The 26,750-nt window shown below is 47.8% G+C and overlaps 1 protein-coding gene and 1 pseudogene across 1 annotated transcript; one reads left to right on the forward strand and one right to left on the reverse strand.

The window, feature by feature from the left end:
- The first annotated feature begins 352 nt into the window (after positions 1 to 352).
- LOC147600379 (E3 ubiquitin-protein ligase RBBP6-like) lies at positions 353 to 20,470 on the forward strand. Its single transcript, XM_086751271.1, has 12 exons — positions 353 to 518; positions 1,548 to 1,647; positions 1,845 to 1,883; positions 2,465 to 2,501; positions 4,063 to 4,107; positions 5,260 to 5,348; positions 5,451 to 5,547; positions 6,386 to 6,525; positions 7,535 to 7,701; positions 8,447 to 8,550; positions 8,998 to 9,132; positions 20,081 to 20,470. Exons 1-12 carry the CDS (start codon positions 353 to 355, stop codon positions 20,468 to 20,470), a joined length of 1,509 nt encoding a protein of 502 aa, XP_086607397.1.
- Positions 20,471 to 20,854: 384 nt separating this feature from the next.
- LOC147600380 (ubiquitin carboxyl-terminal hydrolase 36-like) lies at positions 20,855 to 26,400 on the reverse strand (annotated as a pseudogene).
- Between the last annotated feature and the right edge of the window lie 350 nt (positions 26,401 to 26,750).

Below are 26,750 nucleotides of genomic sequence, written 5' to 3' on the forward strand. Positions count from 1 at the left end.
CAGTCCAGTGGCCCTGGCTGCACAGCCAGCAGACAGGTGACCGGGCGTGGCCGGACTGTTCTGTTTGGTTCCGCTCGTGGCGCCAGGCAGCGTCTTGTCGGGGCAACGGAACGTGGCCTAGAACCACCGCTGGCCCAGCCCCTCTGCTTGGTGCCCCTAAAGCCCTGGCGGAACGCTGAGGCCGGGGCACCGCAGTCGCCGTAGCCACCAAACACACCGGCCTGGCAGCGCTGTGTGCCAGACAGGGAGCGGAGGCCGAGCCGGGGCTGCGTGCCCCAACTCAGAGCAGAGCCCACGGCCCTGTGTGCTGCGGTAGGCGCCGCTGCCGAGGACACACCGCCTTGCCCTCACCATGTCCTGCCTGCACTATAAGTTCTCCTCCAGCCTCAAGTACCACACGCTCATCTTCAACGGCCTGCACATCTCCCTGCGCGACCTCAAGCGCCAGATCATGGCCCGGGAGAAGCTGAAGGCGCCCAACAGCGACCTGCAGATCACCAACGCCCAGACCAAAGAAGGTGCGTGGGGGCGGCGGGCGCGGGGTGGGAAGCGACAATGGGATTCGCCCTCCATCCCTAGCTGGGACTTGTGCTGGGAGCCCCACAGAGCTGTTCCTTCCTCGCGGCTCTTCTGACAACCACCGCCAGAGCTGTGTTTCAGCCACACAGCCAGGCTACAAGTGCCCGCGCTTCATGTGCAACGTGGAGAGCTCACTAAGGTTTTGCTTTCCGGGAATTCTTCAGGGAAAATGATACGGAAATGTGGGAGGATATCTGATAAGAACAGGCTTGCCAGATTTCTTTGAAATCTGCTGGAGGAAGCTGAACGGGATGGCAATGGAACAGGTGGCTGACTTGAAGAAAAACAGCGGGTTTGGTCACTTAACTTTGCCTTCAACTTCTTGTACACCGCGGCACTGGAAAACTGGTTCTGTGGCTGTTGCAGAAACTGCTCCCCAGCAACATTTTGGGTCAAGAGTGCAGCTGTGAGTTGGAATCTCAGCAGGGCCCTTAAAGCCATCGTGCACTTGAGTGTTGGCTGCCTCTGAAGGACAGTTTGGCATTTCTTGTTAATAGAACTGCTGCTGTACACCAGGGACACTGCCACGCAGATGCTATGGAGCATCAGTTCATCATTCATTTCTAACCGTGGGTGGTTTTTTCCCTGATAGTGCACGGTAACGGTGTCGGGCCGGTACTGAAGTTTTGCGGCAGAACATTTATGGTGAATATAAGCAAGAAGGATTCTTAGAGAAGTCATAAATTCATTTAAATCTGCTCAATGGTGCTTGATTCTTGGAGCTGATAATGGGTTTGTATTACTTAGTATGATGTTTCCGTTTGGTGATCTGCCATCTTGAGGAGCTTGAATGTGATTGGAGACTTTGGGATGGGATTTTCAGAAATAATGAGACTTGTAAATTGTTTTCACTCCTTGAACATTATCTTTTTTCCTTTAGTTCTCTGGCACCCTTACAACAGTCTTTTCTTTAGAATGTGTTCTAGAGTTTTTTATCTCTTCCTGATTTATTCCTGTATTGCTTTCAGAATACACAGATGATGATACCTTGATTCCGAAGAACTGCTCGGTAATTGTGAGACGAATCCCTGCTGGAGGAGTTAAAGCTCCCAGCAAAACCTCTGTCCCGTGAGTGTCCCTAAAGCATTGTATTCTTTGGTAGCGGGTGCAGTCTGTTCACTTTTTCCTGGATATTGGCGTACAGAGGCATTCAGATTTCTCTTTCCTGTTAAAGCTGCTGTTAATTTTTGTTGTGATGGGGTAGGTTCGATGTCCCAAAGCAGACGGACATTTTTAAGCCTGCTGGGACAGTATGTTTGTCACAGGACTCCTAAATCACACCAGATCCTAGGAACTGCTGTCAGGTGACATTTCTACTCCTGTTTTCAGCCCATACAGCAGATGTAACACATTTGGTATTTTTGGCGCTGCCATGGCTAAATATGGTCAGGTGACTGATCTTTTTGCGCTAAGTACACTTGCCCTTCGCAGTGTCTAGGCCATCACTGTTCTTTCTTAGAAACTCAGTTCTGTATCTGGTGCCTGTTTGTAACACCAGGGATCTACAGCTTGGCTACAGTTACCTTCCTGGTTTGATGGCTGGTTATTTAAGAACAGGACACTGTAGCACAGATTTCCTGGTTTTGATACTTAGAGAGCAGAGGCAAAATACCTGAGGACTTCCTCTTGCCCTGTTGTGTTCTGTCCCTGGAAGTCTTGGAATAATTTGTGACAGAGTAGAATTGGGATGTTTGTGGTTGTTTTTAGTGGCACTGGATGTTCCAGGAGAGAACAGTTTATGTATATGAATAAATTCCCACATTCGCTGGGCTATCAGAACATAAGGTGCTGATGTTGAGGCTTTATAATCTGTCTTCACTGCTTTCTGTGGGGTACAAGTGCTTTATTTCAAGTTCTGATCACCTTTCTTTCTTTCTTTTTCTAGAAGTCCAGCTGAGCCAGTGAGCGGAACACCAAAAGCAGTATGTAAAAACACACTCTCACACTTGTTCCTACACACCGCGCTTGATTCCATACCCACATACACACATACTTGTGCACTTTATATAAAACACACACACACCTGTGTCATTTTTGCCATTTTCACTTTGTGTCCTTCGCTTTTGTTTTAAATACTTTTTTTTTTGCCTAATGCAGTTTACAGACGTTATCAAAAACCACTGACAAACCACTCTTGTTAAAGTTGGTGCTGTTCCTTACATGGGACTTGAGGTTCCAACAAATACCAAACCCAACACATCCCATCCATGTTGAGAACAGTTCTGTGAGGCTAACTGATTCCTTTTCACATCCTTCAATACTTGGGTCTTTATTCCTAGAACTGGATAATTGAAGTGATGTTGGTTGGGCCCCTCTGAGGGCTTAAACTTCTTTAATAGATTGCGGTGGATTTAACTTGTTGTGACACAAAGTGGTCTTCTACAGCTCTGCATTTGATCTTTCCACTTTATCTGATGAAGCAGTTCAGTTTAGCAGTTTGTCTGCAAATGAAAATATCTAAAACCCAGTGTGGAGATCTTGCTGCAGGGTTAGAGCCGGGTGCACCTGTGGGTAAAATCCCCGTCGCTTTCCTGAACTTCTGCCTGCAGTACATTTTTGGATCTGGGTGACTTCAGGGTTGATGCTGCTTTAATTTCCCAAAGGTGAAGCCTTTCTTTAGTGTACTGCCACTTGGAATTTACCCGTGGAGAAGGGACAGCATTTTTCTTCAGAGTTGACAGCACTGCCATTCGGCTGCTGAAATATAAAGAAGTAACAGAAGGAGATACTTGACTGGTGATGGTCGAGATCTTGATTTGTCACTCGGGTCGAATACTATGCGTAACTACGCATTTCAAAATAGTCCTGATAGCAGAAAAGTTACTAGGTGGTGTTTTGTATTTTTCACCTTTCTTTTAAGGATAACTGCTTTCTCTTCTCTGGAATGGTGAGAGGCGTTCCTCTAACCCTGGATCATTGGATCTGATCCTGGATAAGCTGTCATCTAATCCAGAAGTTCATGAACAAAGTATAAGCTTTTGTGCATACTTGCTGCTTTTGATATTTGTTTAGGAGAAAAGAGTGCCACCACTTTCGTAAGAAAATCAGACTGTTGCCTGCAGGCCATACAACAACTGCTTCCTGAAAAAGGACAAGAACTAATTAACAGTTTCTGAACGGTTCCGTTTCAGTAACTGGTCGATGATAAACTGTTTAATGCTGGACTCCAATAGACAGCTTTCCTAATTTCTTGTTTGCTTTCCGAGGATGGGGCCAGGGTCCCTCTCCGAGATATTCTGGAGCAATAGGTTGATCCCAAGCGGGTTTGGTTATTTTCATTTCTTCTCAGGAACCACAGAGGCACTCTTCAGCGGTCATAGGCTGGGACTGTGTTTTGAACAAACTCAAACGACAGCAGGTTGGAAATGCCTCTTTCAGTGACACTCAGAGGACAGAGTGCAGACGTTCAGACTACAGCAGAGGTTCACTGTTGCTGTGTTTTGCTTGTAGAACTTGACTATGTGTTTAATGTGTTGTGAACAGGTGCACGGCTCTTCCGCATCGATTTCTGTGTCCCAGCTTACACAGGTATAGATATGTTCTGTCAAATACTTAAAAGAAAAAAAGTGTTTGCTCGGTGTTTTTAAATGTTATACGGTGATGTACAGCTGTGTGTATATTTGATGCTGCCGTGTAAAGAGTAGTTCTCAGTTTGGGAAGACAGAAGGGGAGCACACCTGAGCAGCCTCTACATAAGGCTGCATAACATCAAGTATTTCAGGAAAATTCAGGAACACGACACAGAGCAGCTCAAAAGTGTTGCTTTAACCTCTTTAGTGCAGACTGGCAGTGCGTGCGGGCAAGGTGCTAACAGATTTCTGGTTTATTATTGCTAATCAACAGTCACTCCCTTACACCCTGCTGGTATCCGGACCAGTGTGTCATGAAAACATTTGAGCAAATACTGCTTAAAAAAAAAACCCAGCTGCCTTCAATAATGTGAACACGTAGTTCTGTGTAAGGTTGATGTTACAATTTGAATGTTGAAAGGACACAGTCAGCTGGAACAAAAACCTGCAGGTTGTGCTAACTGTCGTTAAATCACTTAATGTGAAGACGTTAGTAGCGGGGGAACGCACAGTTTGGCCTGCCTACAGCACACGGTGGCCAGGTTTCTACTGAAAAGAGTATTTTGTCCTGATGAGGGATTATAAAAAACCTGATTCCTTTTAATGCTTCTGTGTCTGAGGCTGAATTTCAGCAAGCAAAAAACAATTTTCCTAGTCTTGTGTGTCCTTTTATTGCTGTAAAATGAAATAAAGATACAGGCATACCTCTTTCTCAATTCAAGGTACAGTTGATACCTTCTCCTTTGAATATCTGCAGATAAATTCCAGTTTAAAAATACTGGAGAGTAGAAATTGTTCTACGCACAGCTTCTCTTTGAAGAAGGCTGGATGGGTCACACACGTCTGTATGTAAGGGGCAAACAGAGCCCAGGGTTCTGAGTGCCCCAGAGCGCTCTTTTCCAGGGGGTTCACAGGCACAGAAACACCATGTAACGGCGTAAGGACCCCCAGAACACCGTCGGGACACCTGTGTTTTGTATGAGCAGCTGTTTCTGCGCAAGCGCAGCCAGTGCCGTGCTGCTCTTTACAGCAGTGGGTGAGTGCTGGTGTCGTTGGCTGTGTGGGCTGAAGGGTGTTTCTAATGTGTGTCAAATAATTCCCCGTTACACAGACTGCCAACCTGGCTGAAGCCAGTGCCACCGAAGAAGAGAAGATAAAAGCTATGATGACGCAGTCTTGCCGTGAATATGATCCAGTCAAGTAGGTGTTGATAATGTCAAATGTGTTCTTTGGAGCCTGTGGACAAATTGTAGAGAGACACATGCATACCTTTTTCTTTTTTTTTTCCCAAAAAACTTCTAGTTACGTGAAGAATCCCTTGGCTTCCCCTCCACCATCATATACTTGCTTCCGTTGTGGGAAACCTGGCCACTACATAAGGAACTGCCCAGCACATGGGGTAAGACCGTGGGGGATTTGTGGTGTTACCAAGCTTTTAATTTTTGTGCCGTGGCACTTAGGTAACAAATCCGTGAATGCTCACGTTAAGAGTTGTTTCTCCTGGGGTGAAATACAGAGCTTATACGGCAATGCTGCAAAGGCCTTCAAACTGGAAGGGAAACCTGGAATTATCAGTGTAACTGTTTTGGATTTTCTACGTCATGGACATTAAATTTGTCCACAGATGTTTCTCTGTGAACTTTCAGGCTTATTTTTCTATATTTCAGTATTAATGGAAATTTTTCTGGTTTTAGGTTTTTTTTTCAAAGACCGTTCACATTTTTTAGTATTTTGTGTAAACACAAGATGTTTCTGTTGACCCCATCTGTGGAATATTTGCTGATGTGAATTCCACAGCCTCTGGTTGAGCATTCCTGCCATTTAGCGTTGGGCACTGAATGGATATGCATGAGGTGTGAATCCAGCCTTCCTACAGAGACAGTGAATGTCAGTTTCCCCAGTGACTGGTTCAGAGCACTGAACTGAGCTCTCCCTCTGAACTGCGCTTTGCAGGAGGAGCGGGTTTGTGTCTCTTCTCTGAGTGGAAGGAGCCAAGGGATATCTCACCCTTAGGAACCTGAAGTTAAGCCAAAGAACATCGACTGAGTTCAAAGCACTGCTCAAGGCTTTGGGTCATCCTGGCTATAGTCATTTAGGAAATAAGTATTTCAGCCGAGCAGCCCCTACGATAGGTGAAAGGAGAGGAGTAAAGGCTTTGCCGCCTAAAATCATCATTGAAATGTCATTTTGCGTGTGGGTGTTAAGATGAGAGATGTCTGCGTTTCTTTTCTTAACAGGACAAAAAGCTGGGGTCTGTTCCCAGACTGAGAAAGAGCACAGGAATTCCAAGGAGTTTCATGATGGAGGTGAAAGATCCCAGCACAAAGGGCGCGATGATAACCACTGATGGAAAATACGTCATACCATTTATTAATGCGTAAGTATGGAATTAACTGGACTGACCAAGAAGCGAACGAGGGAAAGCATGCATAGATGTCCGAGTGGCAGTGCAAGCCAGCTGGCCAGGCTGTGTCATTTCGAGGGAGGAAACACTGTCTTTGTATCCTCACCTTCAAATCCGGGATCCTTTCCCATATGGAATTAGGGTGGTACCAACTGCTCGTGCCCCTGGAAGTTGGTTAAATTGCGGGTACGCTAAGGATCTGTCTGTCTGCAGAACATTTCAGTAGAGTTTCCAGGCAAGTCGTTCTCATTGAGAGCTCGTTTTGCTTCTGGTTGATCTTTCAAAGGCTTCTTGCAAAATTTAACCAATTGCTGTTGGACAGAGATTTCCTCCCGCTCTGACTTTGATCAGATCTCATGTGTGAAGCAGACTGAGGTTTTCCTGTGACTCTAAACTAAAAAAATCCTGCTGTGTGCTGAGAAGAGTGGCTGTTTGACAATGCACGTGGCAGCACTTCCGTTCTTCCGTCACGGATCTCCTTTAGTGGAAGCTGTGACATAGACTTCTGTCATTTATAAAATGTAGTTGCACAGAGATAACTTTATCCTGAGCCTGCAGTTCACATTTCCCCTCTGGCAAAGGAGAGGGGGGTTCGTTTCACCTGATTCCTAGCTGTCCAAAAGTTATTTTCCTAGTCTGAGCTAATCTCTTAGTTGATCCAATGAATGGGAGAATTCTGCAGAAGGAAAATTGTTCCTCCCTCCCTCTTGTAGTGCTGTCGCTGTAGAAAAGTATTTTGAACAACTAAGCCTGTGTTTTGGAAGGGGAATGTGCAGGGAGAAGAATTCCATCTGTTATTCAGGACATGGTTTAGTAGGCGTGGTGGTGTTAGGTTGACAGTTGGCCTTTATGATCTTGGAGATCTTTCCAGCCTTAAAGATTCTATGACTCTATGATCTTGCTGTGGTAAAATCCAAAGCTTGGAAATGTTTTCCTTTACCCATCTTTAACTTTTGTCTTTTTCCTTCCCCAACCCCCCCAGGGAAGCTTATGCTAGAGGAAAGAAGGAGAAGCCTCCTTTTCTGTCAGAGCAGCCACCCTCCTCCTCCTCAGATCCCGTTCCAGAGGAGCTGTTGTGTCCCATGTGCAAAGAGATCATGACTGACGCAGCTGTGATTCCCTGCTGTGGAAACAGTTACTGTGATGAATGTGAGTGTTACCCCCATGTTTGTTGATTCAAAAGATCACATCTGACCTTCTGAAAGCAGATACAGGAGATAACGGCTGTACTTGGAGACCAGTTCTGTTTCACACTGAAGTACACTGTGACTAGGAAAGGTCTCTTCTTGTATAAAGGAAAAAAGGCAGAAAGCTTTTTTCCCTTTTTACCTGTTGTTAAATCCTCTTTACATGTGGAAAGATGAGTGGGAGGAGAGTGCGGAACTGTGCAGGTGATTACAGCGTGAGATCTTGAAAGCATTGAGCTTGTCCACAGCCCGTTCTCTCATACAGAATTCTGTAGCCAGCTCTGGTGATTTCCTGTGGTCTGCAACCAACAGATAGTCAGGCATTTAATGCACATTCTTCTCCACGGGAGAGCTGGATAAAACCCTCAGAACTGGAACCTACTAATGTTTTTTGAGATGTGTTTTATTCGTTAATGTTGAGCTTGGGGACCGCTCGCTGTACTAGACAGCTGAAAAAAGTCGAGTCAAAACACCAGGACAGAGCCTTCTCCACAGCTTCCAATGTTACAACAGTGAAATATCAAAACCGTACAGGTATTTGCTTCGTACTAGACATTTTGTACGCTGTTGGACAATTAGAGCTCCATGCTCTCCATTCAAGACCACATTCACCCATTAATCAGAGATGTCTTTTTATCATTGGTTAGAACTCACAAAATATCCATGGTTGGGCTAAAATCTGTGTTGATGATTCTAATTCTTCACAGGCATTAGAACAGCGCTGCTGGAATCTGAGGAACACACCTGCCCAACGTGTCACCAGACAGACGTTTCTCCAGATGCATTAGTTGCCAACAGGTTCCTACGCCAGGTAACGTGATGACGTTTCCGTAAACTGTTTGTCAGAAAAGTCTACTTGCAAACAGCTGGCAGGGAAGGAAGCATTCACTGACACGGCCTTAAGCAGGGCTGGATTGAATACGGCTCAGTTTCCTGCTCAAGTACATGATCTGCTGTTACAGAAGCTCACAACGCTGTGGAGGCCATGGGGCAAATTCAGGTCCCGCTGTTGTTTAACAGGATTGCCTCCCTTTCAAGTTTGGTGTTAACAGTGAAGGCCCTCAAAGACAGAGACTCTGCGTTGCCAGTCATTGATACCGGTGTTTAATGCCATCTGTTCACACCTCTGTGTGTTGATTTATTGTAGGGCTGATAGCACGGACAGGAATACACAAGGGGTTGTACCCTGTGGAGGCCTTTCTTCGTACATCTCCTGAAGTTTCCTGTCACCTCTTTGTAAATGTTTCTCTGCCTCTAGGCTGTGAAGAGCTTCAGCAACGGAACTGGCTACACAAAAAGGCGCTCTGCGCAGATTCGGGAGCCGCAGCAGCAGCCGCCGCCACTGCCACCACCTCCACCACCACTCCTGGCTGTTACCCCTCCTGCTGCTCTGGTGAGTGCTGCTGAACTCGCTACATCTTCCTCGCTGTCCGTCGGCAGTGTGTTGGAAGAGAAGCTCAGTTTTATGTCAACACAAGCAGCGAGTCTTGTATTTCAGTAGAGCTTATTTTGCAACTCTTGCTTGTATTCACAAGGGCTGTCAGGCTCCTGCACTGAGACAGCCAGCACTGCCGAGTCTGCTGGGCCCCCCAGGACAGCCCATACCCACAGCTGGTAAGTGACAGGAACTTCAGAATTTCTTAAATAAAAAAATCTTCAGATAAACTGAATGGGATTTTTTTTCCCTTTTCCCTCTCCCCACTCCAAAAGGTCACCCCATGAGAGCCACTGCAGTTCACTGCTCAGGTGCCAGACCGGGCTGGGAACGGTAAGTGTTCTACAGAAATGCAGTAGGTGACTACTTGTCACCTGTTAAATGAGGCCGTAACACATCACTTATACAGCAGCTGATTTATAATGGAATACGTATGCGCAGAGAGCTGTGGAAAATACAGGCGGTAATTAATTTTTAAATGGCTTAATTGGACTTGGCTTTAACAAAGGGGTTCTGTGCTTGCAGTAAGATTATTTTACAAAAACCTCTGCTACGTGATTGAAAAGAGGACTCTGAACAAAGAATACTTTTTGAGCAAACCATAATTACATATAAAAACTAAATCTAATTAAAGGATCAGGTGGAAAGCCAGGCTTTTGATTGCTGGCTGAACAGGGCTGTAGAAATTGATTTCCCAATAGAAATCGGCCTCCGACATGATTCCTTTAACAACTTAGCCGATACTGCTGGAGCAAATGATTGGAAAATTCCACACTGTTATTTTAGGACAACTTCAGGGATGGTGACTCAACCACTTCCCCGGGCAGCCGGTTCCAGTGCCTGACCACCCTTTGGTGAAGAGATTTTTCCTGATATCCAATCTAAACCTCCCCTGGTGCAGCTTAAGGCCGTTTCCTCTCGGTTCCTCCGTGAAGGAGAAGCAGATTGTCTAGAAGGATCAGGAGGAGTTCCACTCCACCTCTCTGTCGTCAGATGCAGTGGATGGTTCAGGAGATCAGCAGTGATGGCAGTTTCATGTGTGGGTTGCCAGCTCAGATACGGCAGCGGTTACAGGTGACGGACAGTTATAACTGGGCAGCAGTTGTTAAGGAACAAGCGTCGCTTTTGCTAAAGCTTCTCTGTAACGACAGCCTTCTCCTCCCGGCAGCCGTGAGGAGGCTAGAAACTGAATAGCTGTGGCTGCTGGATTTCCTGCGTCTCCCTGTTCTGCTTGTAAGCATTGCCTCAAAGCACCGGGGAGGAGATACATGAGAGAAATTGTCTTCATTTCCTCCTTTCTGTATCTCCTGTGGATACATGGAGAGATTTTAACCGGGACTCTCTCTTAGTCATGCTGTCAGGGTCTTTCCTAGAGCAATGGCATGGAGTCGTATGACGAGAGGCGGAGTGTAGAAGCGTTACGATATGATTTTGCTTGAAATGCGATCGCTGTCCTTGGTCAGAGCGAGAGGTATGTGCCAGATTTTGCTGGGACACCTGGCTAGAAGTGTTGATCAAATAGCCCTGTATGTAGGATTGCAGGACAAGTATTTTTCACCCCGTTCCAAGCACCACCTAAATATGAAGCGAAGTAGACTAAGCTGGCCTTTTAGAGTTGAGCTTTACTGTCTCCAGGCTAAATCACGTTTTCTTGGTGTTTGTTACTGCCCTGTAGCCGTTAGGACTTGCTCTTTTTCTATCTTACTGCAACACAACTGATTTGCACTGGATGTAGTTGTGGAGCAGTGAAAAATGTGCACGTTCACATACCAGTAGTGGCCAGTATGCACCAGTTTAAATCAGTCAACAGCTATGGTCGTTCATGGGACAGACCATACATACACTGACCCTTCCTGTTTGCTTTTCCACTGACAAAGCAGCAGTTGTGGAGAGGTAAAGAAACCAAACCAAATTTGGGAGGTAAAGAACTGGGGAGAGTGACTGTTTTGAATTAACATCATCTATTTTTTGTGTGTGCTGTGGTTTTTTTAAGATCCAAGTCTCCTCATCTTGCTTCATCTTACTCTTTCAGCTACTCCAATTCAAGGTCAAGTTCCTCCCGCACTAACTCCTCCTCTCGATCACTTAGCCATTCCCGTTCCCGTTCCTACCTGCGATCACCACCTCATCCAAGAAGAGGCAAAGGGAAGAGCCGTAACTCTCGTGCCAGGTCAAGGTCACGTGGCTCTCGCCATTCCAGATCAAGGTCACCCCCCTACAGAAGATACCGTTCACGATCGAGGTCCCCAGGGTTTAGAGGTCGGACTCCCACTGAACGGACTGTACCTGAAGGGGGACGAGAGCGGGGGAACGTTAACAGATACAGAGGTGTTCCACCATATCACAGGAAGGCTTATGAAAGAAGGAGTAGCCATAGAGAAACAGTGTGAAACAGGAGTAGAAACAATATGGAAGAGTAGTATCCAGTTTCATTATTAGTATGTCTTAAATTCCTTAATTTTGCTATAGCCTTACTAATGTTTTGTGGGTTTTGGATGTGTTTTGTAAACCGTTTCAGTTCAGACAAATTAGTAATGTATCTGTAAAGTGTTTTGTAAATGTTAATGGAAATTATTTTGTAGATGTCGATCGCGATTATGTTACTGTGGGGAAAAGACTGTGTATATGAGAGAACCATTTATTAAAATTTTGAAACGAGTTGGAGTCTTTGGTGAATTAATGCATATGAAGACGAAACCATGAGTGGTTGATCTGAGCGACAGGGGCTTGAAGGTCCAAATAACCGACAGTCACTCCCTTAGACCCTGCTGGTGTCTGGACCAGTGTGTCATAAAAACATTTGAACAATTCTACTTAACAAAAAAAAAACCCAACTGCCTTCAGTAATGTGTTCTGCATAAGGCTGATGTTACAATTTGTATGTTGAAAGGACACAGTCAACTGTAAAAACCTGCAGGTTGTGCTAACTGTCGGAAAATCACTTAATGTGAATGCAAAATTAATCTCCCAGCTCCCAACCTGTGTGTCCTTTTATTGCTGTAAAATGAAATCATGACACTTGCATCTGTCTTTCTCAATTAAAGGTGCAGTGGATAGCTTCTCCTTCAAATAGTCTGCACCTTAAATACCAGTTTAAAAATGCTGGAGACCATAAATTGTTCTACGCACAGCTTCCCTTTGAAGAAGGCTGGATGGGTCACACACGTCTGTGTGTAAGGGGCAAACAGAGCCCAGGGTTCTGAGTGCCCCAGAGCGCTCTTTTCCAGGGGGTTCACAGGCACAGAAACACCATGTTTCGTACTTCAGCCCTGACCGGGACCAGACCACGCAGTCTCTCTCTCGTTCCCCCACCCTCCGAGAGAATAGGGGGAGAACTGGTAAACAAAAAAAAACCAGCAAAAACACGTGGGTTGAGATTGAACAAAAAGTAAATTTAACAGCAATAACAGAAAAAAAAACCAAAACAAAACAGTGATGGAATACAAATACAGTACGATGGCTTACAAATCTCCACACCCAGTTTCTTCCAAGTAGCAGGAGGCTCCCCTCAGCACCCTCCTCACTGACACCCTGAGCAATGTCAGACGGGATGGAACAGCCCTTGGGCTCAGCTGGGTAAATTTACCCCAGCTGTTGGCTCATTAGTTAACTATCCCAGCTGGGTGCCCCAGCCATAGGGGCCACCAGCTCCAGTTCTCTGCACAGCTCAGGTGAATATTAACTCTGCTCTAGCCAGAACCAGGACACCCATATGCGCTGCCGCACTGTGGCAGGAGATTGCTGCCCGGCTGGAGAATCTGGTTGTAAAAGTCCGTCACGTAGATGCTCACGTACCCAAGAGTCGAGCCACGGCAGAACACCAAAATGACCAAAGGATGGATCAGGCTGCTACGATTAAAGTTTCCCAAGTGGGCCTAGACTGGCAACACAGGGGTGAGCTATTTTTAGCTCGGTGGGCCCATGACACCTCGGGCCATCAAGGAAGAGACGCAACATACAAATGGGCTCGTGATCGAGGGGTGGACTCGACCATGGACACTATTGCACAGGTTATCCATGAATGTGAAACATGCGCTGCTATTAAGCAGGCCAAGCGGTCAAAGCCTCTTTGGTAGGGAGGACGATGGCTGAAGTATAAATATGGAGAGGCCTGGCAGATTGATTACATCACACTCCCACAAACTCGTCAAGGTGAGCGCCACGTCCTTACAATGGTGGAAGCCAGCACTGGGTGGCTAGAGACCTAACCCGTACCCCACGCCACTGCCCAAAACACCATCTTGGGCCTTGAGAAGCAAGTTCTCTGGCGACATGGCACTCAGAAAGAATTGAGCCAGACAACGGGCCTCATTTCCGAAACAACCTCATAGACCCCTGGGCCAAAGAGCACGGCATCGGGTGGGTATACCACATCCCCTATCACGCACCAGCCTCTGGAAAGATTGAACGGCACAATGGACTGCTGAAAGCTACACTGAAAGCAATGGGTGGTGGGACCTTCAAAAATTGGGATAAACATTTAGCAAAAGCCACCTGGTTAGTCAACACTCGGGGATCCACCAATCGAGCTGGCCCTGCCCAGCCAGAGGGCAGAGGGTGATAAAGTCCCTGTGGTGCATCTAAGGAATATGTTAGGAAAGACGGTCTGGGTTATTCCTCCCCTGGGCAAAGGCAAACCCACCCGTGGGATTGCTTTTGCTGAAGGGCCTGGATGTACTTGGTGGGTGATGCGGGAGGATGGGGAAGTCCCACGTGTAGCTGAAGGAGATCTGATGTTAGGTGAAAATAGCCAATAATTTGACCTGTATATAATCATTTCTATAGTTCTTACATGTCACGTCAAAGGTATTGCAGCAAGGAACACCCTGATCAGTGAAGAATGAGCTTCAATAAAACCGAGAGAGATGCAACGGTGATGGAACAGGAACTGGCGCCCAACAACTTCCTCAAGATCAACATCTTCCACTCGCAGACCATGGGCATGATACACCAGCCACGCCAGATGTACCAACTGTGAGTTCCAGGTGCAGCAGGCAACAACCCCACACTACATACCATCTCTCTTGTCCTGAAAGACTGTCAGGACAGATGGAGCCCAAAGTCATGGACTAAATGAGCTCAACAGACTGAAGGAGTTACATCTCCGTGTATATACACACACACGTATATATGTATATGCATGACGTAGATTGTATGGAATAAGGGGTGGACACTGTCCGGGTTTTGGCAGGGATGGAGTTAATTTTTCCTCTCAGTAGCCGGTGTGTTTTGGATGCCCTGTGTGAAGAATGTTGATAAACACCCTGATGATATGAGTTGTTGTGAATGAGACCAAGGACACCGTCCTGCTTTCCAAGTCTCGCTAATTTGCAGATGCGGGAAGCTGGGAGAAAGACAGACAGAATAACTGACCCAAACTGGCCAAAGAGTGTTTCATGCCTGAACGCCATGCTCAGTAGAGAAGTGGGGGCTGGCCACGGCGGGTATCTGCCTTCCTGGCATCCATCTTCCTTCCTCGTTTGCTGGCATCGTTCCCTCTCCCTTGCTGGCTCCCTTTTGCTCCTTTGCTTGCTGCTCAGTTTTGTTTCCATGATCGCTGCTCGGGACGGGCTGTGTCGGTCATTGGGACATCGGGTGGTGAGAAAACACATATTGTTCACTTTGTATATTTTAATATCCGTATATTCTGTTATTATTGTAGTTTTCCCTTGTTATTTTAGTAAATTGTCTTCATCTCAACCCATGGGTTCTCCTTCCTTCCCCACTGGGGAGGGGGAGTATGAGCGAGAAACTGTGTGGTAATTCGGGCTAAACCATCACAAAGGAAAAAAAAGGTTGCAAAAATGAGCAAAATGATTAACGCTTTGATGGCGCTTTATTTTGGGGCACTTTTGATGTTGGGCACTGCTATGCTTGTGTTGGTTTACCTGTGTTCACCTTGTGATTGTCCTCGTGAACAATCACCCTCCTCTTCTGATCCCCCAGAGCCACAGGCCTCAAACTTGGCCTGGGACACATTTTTAGTTTGGTAAGATAAAACGTTGTTAATTAGATTTAGAGATGTTAACATAATTTACTCAGATAAGATGTTGTTAAGTAGATATAAGGGAAAATGTTAATTAGATTTAGATATGTCCTCCTTTTGAAGGCCCGAATCATCATTTTTCATTGCCAGCCTTCATGTTTAGGGCACAAAGCCTCATTTCTTAGTCCAAAGCTGCATCTTCAAGCCACACAATCCTATTTAAAGGGCCCCAAATCCTCAATTTAGAGACTAAATCATCACTGTTCTGGTTTTGTTTAGCGAGGGGGGCCTAAGGTGGCAGCTTCTATCGGAAACTGCTAGAAGTTGCTCCTCTTTGTTCAGTGGACTCGGCCGGGCCTAGGGCGGACCCGCTGCTGGCCAAGGCCGAGCCAATTGGTGTCAGCACGTTCCATGATAACGCCTCTGCCGTAACACATTTAAGAAGGAGAAAACAGAAAAAAAAAGAATTAGAGAAGATGTGAAGGAGCTGAGTGGGGACAGAGAGGGGGAGGCGCGAGCCTCGTGGGCCTTGCAGGTTTCACCCTCTGGCCTCCCGACGGGCGGCAACTGGGCCCAACTGGGCCCAGCCCGGCTGAGAGAAGTGGGGAGGAGAGGAGATGTGAATGAGATGTAAAAACGTCCTGAGAGGTGTCTGCCAGCCTGTTGTGAAGAATTTTCCTTGTGAGAGGAACGGAGACTGCGTAGTTTGGTCCCGATCGGGGCTGAACTACGACAATCATTTTCCGGGTCCAAGGGCTCATTTCAGTGTCCAAAGGCCCAGTTTTAACATCTGGTCACATGTTTTTAAAGTTCAAACTTCAAGTCTCATTTTTAGGGCCCAAACTCTCATTTTGGTTGTCCAAACAGTCATTTTCAAGATCTAAATTCTCATTTTTAGGATACAAACCCTCATTTAGAAGTTCAAGCCCTGCTCCAAAGGTTCAAAGACTCATTTTAAGGGCCCAAAGTGTCATTTTTAATGCCTCAACTCTGATTTTGAGGGTTGAAAGGCTCACTGTTAGGGTCCAAGGCCTCCTTTCCAGGTCCAAACACTCTCTTTAGCTCCCAAAGCTCCCATAGACTAATTTGTAGGATCCATTCTGGAATTTTTAGGGCTTAAAGCCTCTTTTTTTTTTTTTTTTTTTACAATATGATAGAATAGAGTATTTAAGTTGGAAGGACCTACAACGATCATCTGGTCAAACTGCCTGACCAGTTCAGGCCTGACCACGTTAAAGCTCGTTAATACCGACACTGCCCAAGTGCCTCTTAAACACTGACAGGCTTGGGGCATCAACTTCTTGTGGCCAAAGTCTCATTTTTAAGGTCCAAAGCCTCATTTTTATTTTCCAGACCTCAATTTTGAGGGCCTGAACTCTCTCCTACAGATTTCAAAGCCTCGTTTTTATGGTCCAAACCTTCACTTTAGGTCCAATGTCTAATATGTGGCCTGACTCCTGATTTTCAGGGTCAAAGCCTCGGGGTTAGTTTGCAAAGTCTCCTTTTTAGAGCCCAAACATTGCTTTAAGACACTGAAGCTCATTGCAGTGTCCAAAGCCTCATTTCCGTTTCCAAACCATCCGTTACAGGGCTCCAAGCTTCATTTCTGGAGTCCAAATTCTCTTTCACAGGGCCCTAACCCCACTTCTACAGCTCAAAGCCTTCATTTTAGGAATCACAACATTATTCAGGCCTAGAGCTTCATTTTAAGCGTCTAAACTCTCATTTTTAGGGCAAAGCCCACTTTTTATAGGTCCAAAGATGCACCGAGAGAGTCTGCACTCTCACTTTTGGCCTGCAGGAAAGGCGGCAAGAGTGGAAAAAGCTGGGCACCCTGCAGGGGCGGGGCAGGCTGGCTCCACCAATCACGCCGTGTGGGAGAGCAGCACGTGATGATTGATAAGCTGTCTGACCCGTCATTAGATGGGAGGAGCAAGGGGGAAATCCCAGGCAGCCAATCAGAGCCAGCATTGCCTCAGGGCAGGCCCAAACCGGGGCAGAGTGACAGAAATAATTTCAAACTATTTCTTCTCTAGTGTTGTACAGGTCTCGGCTATCGGAATTTAGCTTCTTTGTCCTGTTTCTGTGCTGTTCTTGAAGGAACTTTGTAGAGCTCCTGGAGAGATAACTTTGATCACAAAACTCAATGTAAGAAATTGTGCCACTGAGTAATACCACGCTGTGAAAACTGAGCAGCTCATGAGAGAGAAGGAAAATCAGCTCTTGTGTGCCACTGCTTAATTAACCGAGGCAGATCAAGGGACTGGCGTGGATCTGGTTTAGGAAGAGGTGAGACTGCGGTTTTGTGGTGTCTTCTCCTACAACAGGAAGTGGTAGTTCTGGACTGCTGATGCCAATTCTGTTGCTAACCGTCTGGATAGATCTTTGGTATCTTTCCTGTGTTTCCCCTGATCCTCCTGGGCTCATCTATGCTTATGCTACTTTGGAGTGATGATCTACAAAACCAAGAGCATTTTTGGCAAAGAATTCGTTTTGTCTTTAATGGCACATGGACTATTTGGAGGAGTTCTTTTTGTTTGTTTGTTTGTTTGTTTGTGGGTTTTTTTGCTTGTTTGTTTGTTTTTTTCCGAACTGACCTGTTGATGTGTGAGGATGAAAATACTGCCTCATCCGGATAGATGGACTAGAGTCACTCAGCAGCCCTGCTTGACTTCCTCAAATGAAAGCATTTTATGTACAGAGTAAGTGCTGCCACTGTGTTCCTACACACAGTGTTAGCGTACAGGATCCAGAAGGAGTGCATGGTGTTAACGAATCCAGAAACTGTGGTCTGGTATCGTGTCTGTCTAGATGCAGAGGAGGGGAGCAGCTCCTGTGAGGAGGCGGAGGAGGAGAAGAAGAGGTTGAAAGAGTAGCAGCTACAGGAAAAGACAGGTAAACCGATTGTAGGTGTTAGAGATGGTTGTAGGAATGCAAGACCGACTTGTGTAACTTCAGGAAAAACGCTGTTTAAACACAAAAGGCAAAGGAACTCAACAGACAGCAGCTGATGTTAGAGAAGAACGTAGGAATTACTGTTGTGGTGGCAAACGTTGAAACGGAGTAATTACGACAGGCTCTGAAAACGGAAACAAGAAAACCTCTAGAAGTCAGGATGCTTGTTATACCCAGTAGTAGCTGGGTATAATGAGGTGTGTGGACTATGCTGAAGCCCTTTTGGACAAAATCAGCCAAAAGTGGTGGAATAAATGTACCAGCACTTTTCCTGTTCTTTGCACAAAGTACTTCTCTGGCAAAAATCTGCAAAGAGGAGGAGGTCGGTGCTTTCTCTGTTATTTGGTAGGTCATTACTGATACTGCTAATAAATCTGAAATAACTCCCAGCTCAAGAAGCTAAAGGTGTCCTTTCTGTGAATGTGGTGCTGAGTCAGATGAAAGCAGCTTCCCGGTGGAATGGTGCTGGGACCTCTCGGCATGGATTGTGTCTGCCCGCCTCTTCCTGCTTGCCCGTGGCCCAGTAGGAGGTAGAGAGAAGGAGCCCAACACATTGCAGAAGCAGGGTAATTGTTTATTGGAAGCGCAATATGTGGATGCGTTAGATGAGTACTGGCTCTCCTTGTCTGTAATGATTTGATTTTGGTGTTTCAGCTCTGTAGGCACGCTTCTTGTGAACAGACAGAAGCCTGGTGTAATGTTTGAGTGTGGGAAGGCAGCCTGGGCTAAGGGTCTGGGTGTTCCTGGCCCCTTGGCTGTAGCGGTTTGAGGAGGGGGGTGGGGAGAAGCAGGTCGTGTGGTTGTTGAGCTGTCGGGGAGCAATGCCTTGGTGGTTCCCCTGCGGGGCCTGCAGAAGAGTCCCTTGTCCTGCTTGGGCAGCCAAGCTGGTTGTCGTGGTCCCCCAGCTGCTGGCAAGGGCTTTTCCAAAAGGGCCAGGAAGGTCTCTCAAACAGGGTGAGGGATTTGAGGGAGGGAGGCAGCACAGGGAAGTTTGTGCGCGGGGAAATAAAACTCGGTGATGCACGTTCTGGAAGGGGAAGGTGACGCTGCTTTCCCAGCTCTTTCCTCAGGGGCGTTGGATGTGCTGGTGTGTTAGGCTCCTGTGGTCAGTGGCACCAAGGCCAAGGCAGGGATGGCTTGTGTGTGAGACAGAGGAGAAGGGATGGCACCTATCAGGTCCTTCCCTTGTCTCTTGACGGGTGACGAACGACTGGCTTTTGGGCAGCTTGGTCTCGCGGGTACTTGGTGTTGGTTTTCCCAGGGGGATTCTGTGGTTTGTAAAGGTGAGTTCCAGCTTCATCCTTGCCCTGCAGCAGAGGCAGAAGAGTTCCTTGGTTCCGGTTCTGTTTCCGTGGCGCCTGTGGGCAGATGTTGTCTGTGGGACTTCCGTGGCAGTTGGCCGCACTCCTGCATTGAGCGTGGAGCTGGAAGGAGGCGAGAGACGTGGCTCTGCGGTTCCTGCATCGCAGGAGCTGTAGGAGCACTTCACGCCTTCCCTGTGTCCTGTGGCATCGCCCATGTGGCATCTGCATCTCTGAGGAGCCTTGGGAGCCATGCCGTGTAAGGAAGGGCGGAGGAACAGCCCACCCAAGCATGTCCGGTTCCTGCTCCCCAGCACGAGCTGGCGGGAGGAGCCTGAGTGGGAGAGGAGACAGGCTGCTGCCACCGAGCTCTCAGCCCCAGCTGAGACCCATTGGCCGCCTGTCTCGATAGAGCGTGGGCAGACTGACGAGGCCGACCAGCCACCCGTCAGCAGCAATTGGCGGAGGAGACTTGCGGCTCGCCTGCGTGGACGGCGCAACCCCGCTCGACTGATGCCAGCCCCCCTGGTGCACCCGAGCCCCCAGTCCACTAACTTGGATTTGTGTGGTTTGTGTCCATTGTATTTATGAATTGAGGAAACCCTTTTGTGCCTGATGCACGGTCGTTGTTGTGTTACCTGTTGCATTTATCTGTTTCTTAAAGATGTGGAGAGGAGAGAAGGTGCTGCTGCGGAGCTGTCAGCCCCAGGGGATCTGTTGGCTGATGCCCTGTGCGTCTTGGAGGAAGATGGGCAGACTGGCAAGGATGATCGGCCACCCCTCAGGCGGAGGTGGTGGAGGAGACTTCTTGCCAGTCTGCGTGGATGGCACAGGAGCCGTGGAGGGAACAAGACCTGTGGAGCAAAGGCTGAGCCTCTGGCAGAGGCTGCTCCAGAGCCTCTGGCAGAGGCTCTTCCTCTGGCTGTTCCTCTGGCAGAGGCTGCTCCAGAGCCTCTGGCAGCGAGTGATCCTCTGGCAGAGGGTGATCCATATCCAGATCTTCATCTTCTGGCAGATCTTGTGCCAGATATTTGGGCAGATCTTCATGTTCTAGCACATCTTCTTGCAGATCCTCTGGGGGATCCAGACCAGTTTGCACAGAGTGTTAGTTAGTCTTAGTTTGTTTTGACTTGTGTTTGTCTGGTTCTCAAATATTTGTAATTTTCCTTTAAAAAAAAATCTGATAGTTCTGTTGTTGTTGTGTTGCAATAAATAATTGTAAAACTCGTTTAAAACTCATTTCTGTTGTGTTTTTTGAAAGTAAATGGCAAGTCTACCTACTACTTGTGTGTTGCTTTGTTTTTTGGGGGATGAAAGCAGATGGTTGCCAGTCACACTCGGTTTTGGTTAGTAATGGGTGGGTGTAACGGTGCAGTCTTTAGAGAAAGCCTGGTTGTGAGAGAAGGGGTTAAAAGAAAACTCCTAAGTAGGTATAGCATTAATCAATTGCAGCTGTGCACACTAAGGCAGATGGTGCTCTGTGCTTTACTAACCAGCCATCGTGCAGACTATCTAAAGCGAGAAGTCTTGTCTCCCTCCCAAGGACAGTTCTTGATAAGAGCGGAGGGGCCTTCTGCGTGAACCAGCCAGAACCGACCCTGCGGGCTGGACAAGAACCAAAGCATAACCGAGTCTGCACGAAAACAAAGGGTTACTAGCGGTGACGAAGAGGAGCAGCTCATCTTCATCCCCACGACCCCCGACGACCACCACCAGGAGGCACTGCGCAAGCACAGGTGGGGGGAGTTTATGAAAATGGCCCCTTGGGACTAATTTTAATATGAAGCGAGGATAGATCGTGCATATGTACAGGTGAATTACAGAACTTCATGTGTATGTAACACCTGGATGTATAAATTCAAAGTGAGGTGCCGCGTCAGGTGCGCACGGTTTTGGCGGGACTACCCCCCATGCTGCCCGGCGCTGAATAAACATACCTACTTTACAATCTCACAGATTGTGGAGTCCGTTTTCCACACGTCAGTTTGGCGAGCCAGCCAGGAGGATCTCTGCTTGGCTACGGGAGCAGCTGTGGAGCGGACACTCCTAGGCGCGCCCCGAGCACTTTCCTCGGAGGAGCCTCCGCTGCCAGCCGCTCACCGCGGGAGCAGACAACAACCTCCTGAAGCCGCGGACCAAACGGTATGTTTAATGGTAGGGGCCTGTAAGTCGTACGCGTGGCTGGGGCAGCTGGTAAATCGCGCAGAGACGTCTGGCGTGCAGCATAGTCCCCGTTGGGTGGGTACCCAGCTTGGTTGGTTTGGGGCGCCAATTGGGACTCCCTGACCGATAGAGCGGCCGCTAGCGATCTTGGGAGTGGATCGAGTGAGTCTGTGTTTTGCCGGTATTGATTTCTGGCTGTCGTAATAAGGCATTTGGCGTTGGCTACTGGTTTGGACTTGTTGAACCACAGTGTTCGTGTGAGGGATTTTTGTGTGTGTGATCTTCTGTGCTGCGTGGTAAAATTCTATGTTGTGTGCAGGACCTTCTACAGTGTAAATACCTGTGTTGTGAGAGCGTGAGTGAGTCCCGGGAATCTGAGCAACGCTGTGACTGTGTGTGTGGCGTGAGGTCTGTCCAGCCACCCCTAGCCACCCAGATTCTTCTGAGGTGGGCTAGAAAGCAAGGGGACTTTCCTCTTTCTGAAGTTTCTTGTATGATTGTGTGACCACTGTGAGTGTGCAGATGTCCATGAGAGTGTGGACACTGTGAGCACCTTTGTATGTCGGCACGAAGAGAGCTTACATAGAGGTGTGAGAGACGATTTTCTGTGTGGATTGTATTGTTTGTGTGCGAAGACTGAACTGGATCCAAAGTGTGTGTTTGTAACCGCGGTAGTAGTTTATTGTGTTTTGTCATTGTAGATTCCTTTGTTGCCTTGTGGTGGGACCCCGATGGTCCTGAATGGTGTCCTTTACACCACGATAACTCTTGTAAACCTGTATTTGTTCCAGAGTGTAAGTGTTGTAGTGAAAAGTTGTGGGTAGAGTTTGGCTGGGATTTTGAGTGTTCTAACTGTAAAATTTAGACAGAAATTAGGATAGGAAAGAAAGGGCTCTGTTTGTGTACGGCAGAAAAGAGGGATAAATAATAAATCAATAAATATGGGAGGGGGTCAGAGTGGAGGAATATTAAGGAAAAGTCCTCTAGGTTGTGTACTTGCTCACTGGAAAGATATTGTTGGGACTGGAGGTACAGAAAGTAAGAAGACCCTTATCAAATATTGCAATCAGTGGTGGCCGTTGTATAAGCTAGAAGGCAAGGCTAAGTGGCCACTCAATGGGTCAATAGATTATAACACCCTTTTACACCTGATGCTGTTTTTAAGAAGAGAAGGGAAATGGGACGAGGTTTCCTATGCAGATATGTTTTTCACCCTCCGAAACCACCCGGAGTGGCAAAGGGGCTGTGGAATGGTACCCCCACAGGACCCTATGGTACTCGCGCTTGAGCGAGAAAACAACAAGGAGCGTAGAGGTAAACTGAGGCGGTGCTGTTCTGCATGTAGCATTGGACAAAGATGTACTAAGACAGATAAAATTCACCAGACATCAGAACAAGATTTAACTGATTTGTTTAAGCCTCCCCCTCGACCACAGGAACAGGATGCGGACTCGGACAGAGCTTCGACCCCCCCGGACAGCCCCGTATCTTCCCATACCAGGAAGAAATCCGCTCCAACGGTTTTGCAAGCACCTCTCCGGGAGGCGGTGGGGCCAGATGGTGGGATGATGTTAATCAAAGTACCCTTTTCTACTGCTGACCTAGGGGAATGGAAAAAGATTGCAAAAGATTATAGAAGTGACCCGGTAAGTGTAACTAAACATTTCCAATTTATTGTAAAACAACACAATCCTGATTGGAAGGATATACAACTATTACTGCAATAGATGACTGTGACAGAGAAACAACTGATTTTAACAACAGCAGGGAAGCTGGCCGAAGACCATTATAAGATTACAGGAGGGGATATTAAGGAATATTTCCCTCTCCAAGATCCAAAGTGGGATGTTAATAGATCTGTACATATGGTAAGATTACAGGCGTATCAGGAGTGGACTTCAAAGGGAATGGAGAGGGCAATCCCCAAAACTATAAATTGGTCAGCTTTGTATGCAATCAGACAGGGCCCTTCCAAGTCCCCATCTGAGTTCCTGGATCGACTGAGGGACGCGATGCGCCGCAGCACACCGCTGGATCCTGGGTCAGAGAAAAAACCCTGGAACCGCAGTGGGAAGGACCGTATCAGGTACTCCTCACCTTCTTCACAGCAATCAAGATCAGAGAGCAGAGCGCCTGGATACACCGCACTAGGGTAAAAAGAGCACCTAAGTCTACATGGAGGGTCACACAAGTACAGCCTCAAAAACTTGTATTATCACGACGCTAGTCGTTATCCTGACAAATAAAGTCGGGGCACGGGAAAGTAACACATTTCTGCAGCTCCATGAAAAAGTTGCTAAAGTCATGAGTTGGTCTGACTGTTGGTTATGCTCGCATCTGCCGAAAAACGTGGGAGTGGACACCCCGTAACGGCTATGGTCTTCCCAAAAGGTCTCAAGGCTTTCCTAGGCATGTCTCCCGAGGCATATGCAGAGATAAAATGGGAAGATCTTAATTGGCAGATAAACTTAAATTTATGGGATGAAACCCAAGGTGTACCGTGCATTCAAGGGTGCAATTTTACAACTGCCGCACCACTTGTGGGGGAAACTAGCACTGCTCCAAGGTGTAAGGGGAAGACATTTGTAGGACAGTACCCCAATTGTACCAGCTATCTTCAGTGGGCAGGAGACCAGATCCCAAAGGCCAAAGGCGCTAAATACTTGTGGACAAAAGACAAGTCCACAAGAATAAAAAAAATCAAACTGATGGGATTCCCCGCCCCACATGGTTGGTACTGGATTTGTGGACATACAGGATATAAAGTCTTGCCATTTGATTGGGCTGGCCGATGTACTATAGGGATCATAATACCTAACATCACTGTTACGCGGAACCTGACCTACCTTAACACACCAAAATTCTTACACGCCCACATGAGACTCTTTCGGCAGAGGCGTGGTAACAACCCCCTAATAGACAGGCCCACTGGCTTTCATAGTTTTGTGCGGTGGTTTATTCCATGGTTGGGAGTGAGTGAGTTAGAAAAGGCTTTAGTAAATATTTCAGCTGCTGTGGAAAGTCTCGGTACTGCGACAGGGGATGCAATCCAAGCCCTCCAAGAGGAGACTTCTTCCCTGAAAAAAATGGTCCTCCAGAATAGACTGGGTTTGGATATGTTGTTTGCCCAGCAAGGGGGATTGTGTACTGCTACAGGCGAGCATTGTTGTACATATGTAAACCAAGAAAAAAGGATAGAGAAAGACTTATCTAAAATCTGGGAACAAACTAAAAGTTTTCGTGAAATAACCAGGGACAACATTTCCTGGGGATTTTCTGACTTGTGGGAAAAGTTAACCTCTTGGCTACCAAATTTAACATGGCTGAAACAACTATTTATTGTAACAATTATAATTGGAGTTTTATTCATAATCCTTTTTATAACAATTCGGTATGACTTTTCGTGTTTCCAAAGCACAGGAAATTCCTATAGTAATTGGAAGACAAACCAATTACGACAGAGGCTTAAGTCTAATCAATACTTTGAGAAAGTGCTAAATAAATAAACATTTTGCCAGAATTAGGTATACTAAAGGAATTTAATAATTCTCTAAAAAAGGGGGGACTGAGAGAAGGGGTTAAAGAAACTTTAATAGATATGGCATTTATTGATTATTGCTGTGCATGCTAATACATATGACGCTTTATGCTTTATAATTTACTAACTAGCTATTGTAAAAACTATCCGAGGGGGGGAAGTCTTGCATTCCTCAAAAGACAGTTCCTGATAAGAACCAAGGGGCCTTGCTTTGTGCTTTGAACTCTTTATCTGAAACGAGAAGTCCTGCACCTCCTCACACGGACAGTTCCTGATAAGAACTAAGGGGCCTCCTTCAAGAACCAGCTAAAACTGACCAAATGACTCCCTGGAACTAATTTTAATATGAAGCGGGGATAGCTCATGCATATGTATAGGCGTGTTTTTTTGAAACTTCATGTATACATAACACCTGGATGTATAAATTCAAAGCGAGTTGCCACGTCAGGTGCGCACGGTTTTGGTGGGACTACCCCCCGTGCTGCCCGGTGCCGAATAAACATACCTACTTTAAAATCTCACAGATTGTGGAGTCTGTTTTCTGCACGTCAACACCCAGCAGAGACAAAGCCTCCCCGGACACAAGGATGACCTCTGGACGGAGAAACAGGCAGGAGGGAGCAGAGCAGGCACATCCCGACACCCGCACGGCCCTGGCCAGACCCACGCACAGAGGTGCTGAGCGCAGCGCCGGGAGCAGGACAGGCGGGCACTCCTCCTCCCCTGCCGCCCGCCGAGCCGGGCCTCCCCACTCACAGGTCTGGCTGTGCTCCCTGGAGAGCAGGTAGTTGGCGAGCGGCGGCGTGTGGGTCAGGCACTGCAGGCCGGCGTTGAGGAAGCAGGTGTCCCCCACGTTGTGCAGCCCGGCACCGACTGGGTACATCTGCTCCCACTCCATGGAGAGGCGCTCCGCAGGGAAGAGCACCTTCTGGGGTGCGGGGATGCCATCTCCCACGCTCCCCGACTCACGGCCGCTGCCTGCGGGGAGAGGGGCGGTGAGCCGCAGGGCTGCGAGCGCGGGGAGGCTCCCCCTCGCCCTCTCTGCCTACCCTGCTTGCCGGGCAGCCCCTCCTCGGGGCCGCGCTGGCCGTCAGCGGCCTCAGCCTGGGGGCCGAGCAGCGGGTACTTGCCCCGCAGCCGCTCCCACGGGCAGGAGGAGCCGCGGCTGGCGGGCTCCAACTCCATCTCCTGCATCAGCGCCTTCTCCACGAGGCAGCCAGCAGCCCACCCAGCTCCCCCTCCTCGCCCGCCTCCCTGCGGCCCAGCTTCAGCGCCTCCTCCATCTTCCTCCCGGTCAGGATGATCCAGTCCAGTGGCCCTGGCTGCACAGCCAGCAGACAGGTGACCGGGCGTGGCCGGACTGTTCTGTTTGGTTCCGCTCGTGGCGCCAGGCAGCGTCTTGTCGGGGCAACGGAACGTGGCCTAGAACCACCGCTGGCCCAGCCCCTCTGCTTGGTGCCCCTAAAGCCCTGGCGGAACGCTGAGGCCGGGGCACCGCAGTCGCCGTAGCCACCAAACACACCGGCCTGGCAGCGCTGTGTGCCAGACAGGGAGCGGAGGCCGAGCCGGGGCTGCGTGCCCCAACTCAGAGCAGAGCCCACGGCCCTGTGTGCTGCGGTAGGCGCCGCTGCCG

Source organism: Chlamydotis macqueenii, chromosome 6 (genome assembly GCF_036417535.1).
Source record: "Chlamydotis macqueenii isolate bChlMac1 chromosome 6, bChlMac1.mat, whole genome shotgun sequence".
NCBI lineage: Eukaryota > Metazoa > Chordata > Aves > Otidiformes > Otididae > Chlamydotis > Chlamydotis macqueenii.

Coding starts and splice junctions, on each gene's coding strand:
- LOC147600379 (XM_086751271.1), top strand. CDS start 353: ATGTCCTGCCTGCACTATAAGTTCTCCTCCAGCCTCAAGTACCACACG. Junction 519..1,547: donor CAACGCCCAGACCAAAGAAG/GTGCGTGGGGGC, acceptor TATTGCTTTCAG/AATACACAGATGATGATACC. Junction 6,526..7,534: donor GTCATACCATTTATTAATGC/GTAAGTATGGAA, acceptor CAACCCCCCCAG/GGAAGCTTATGCTAGAGGAA.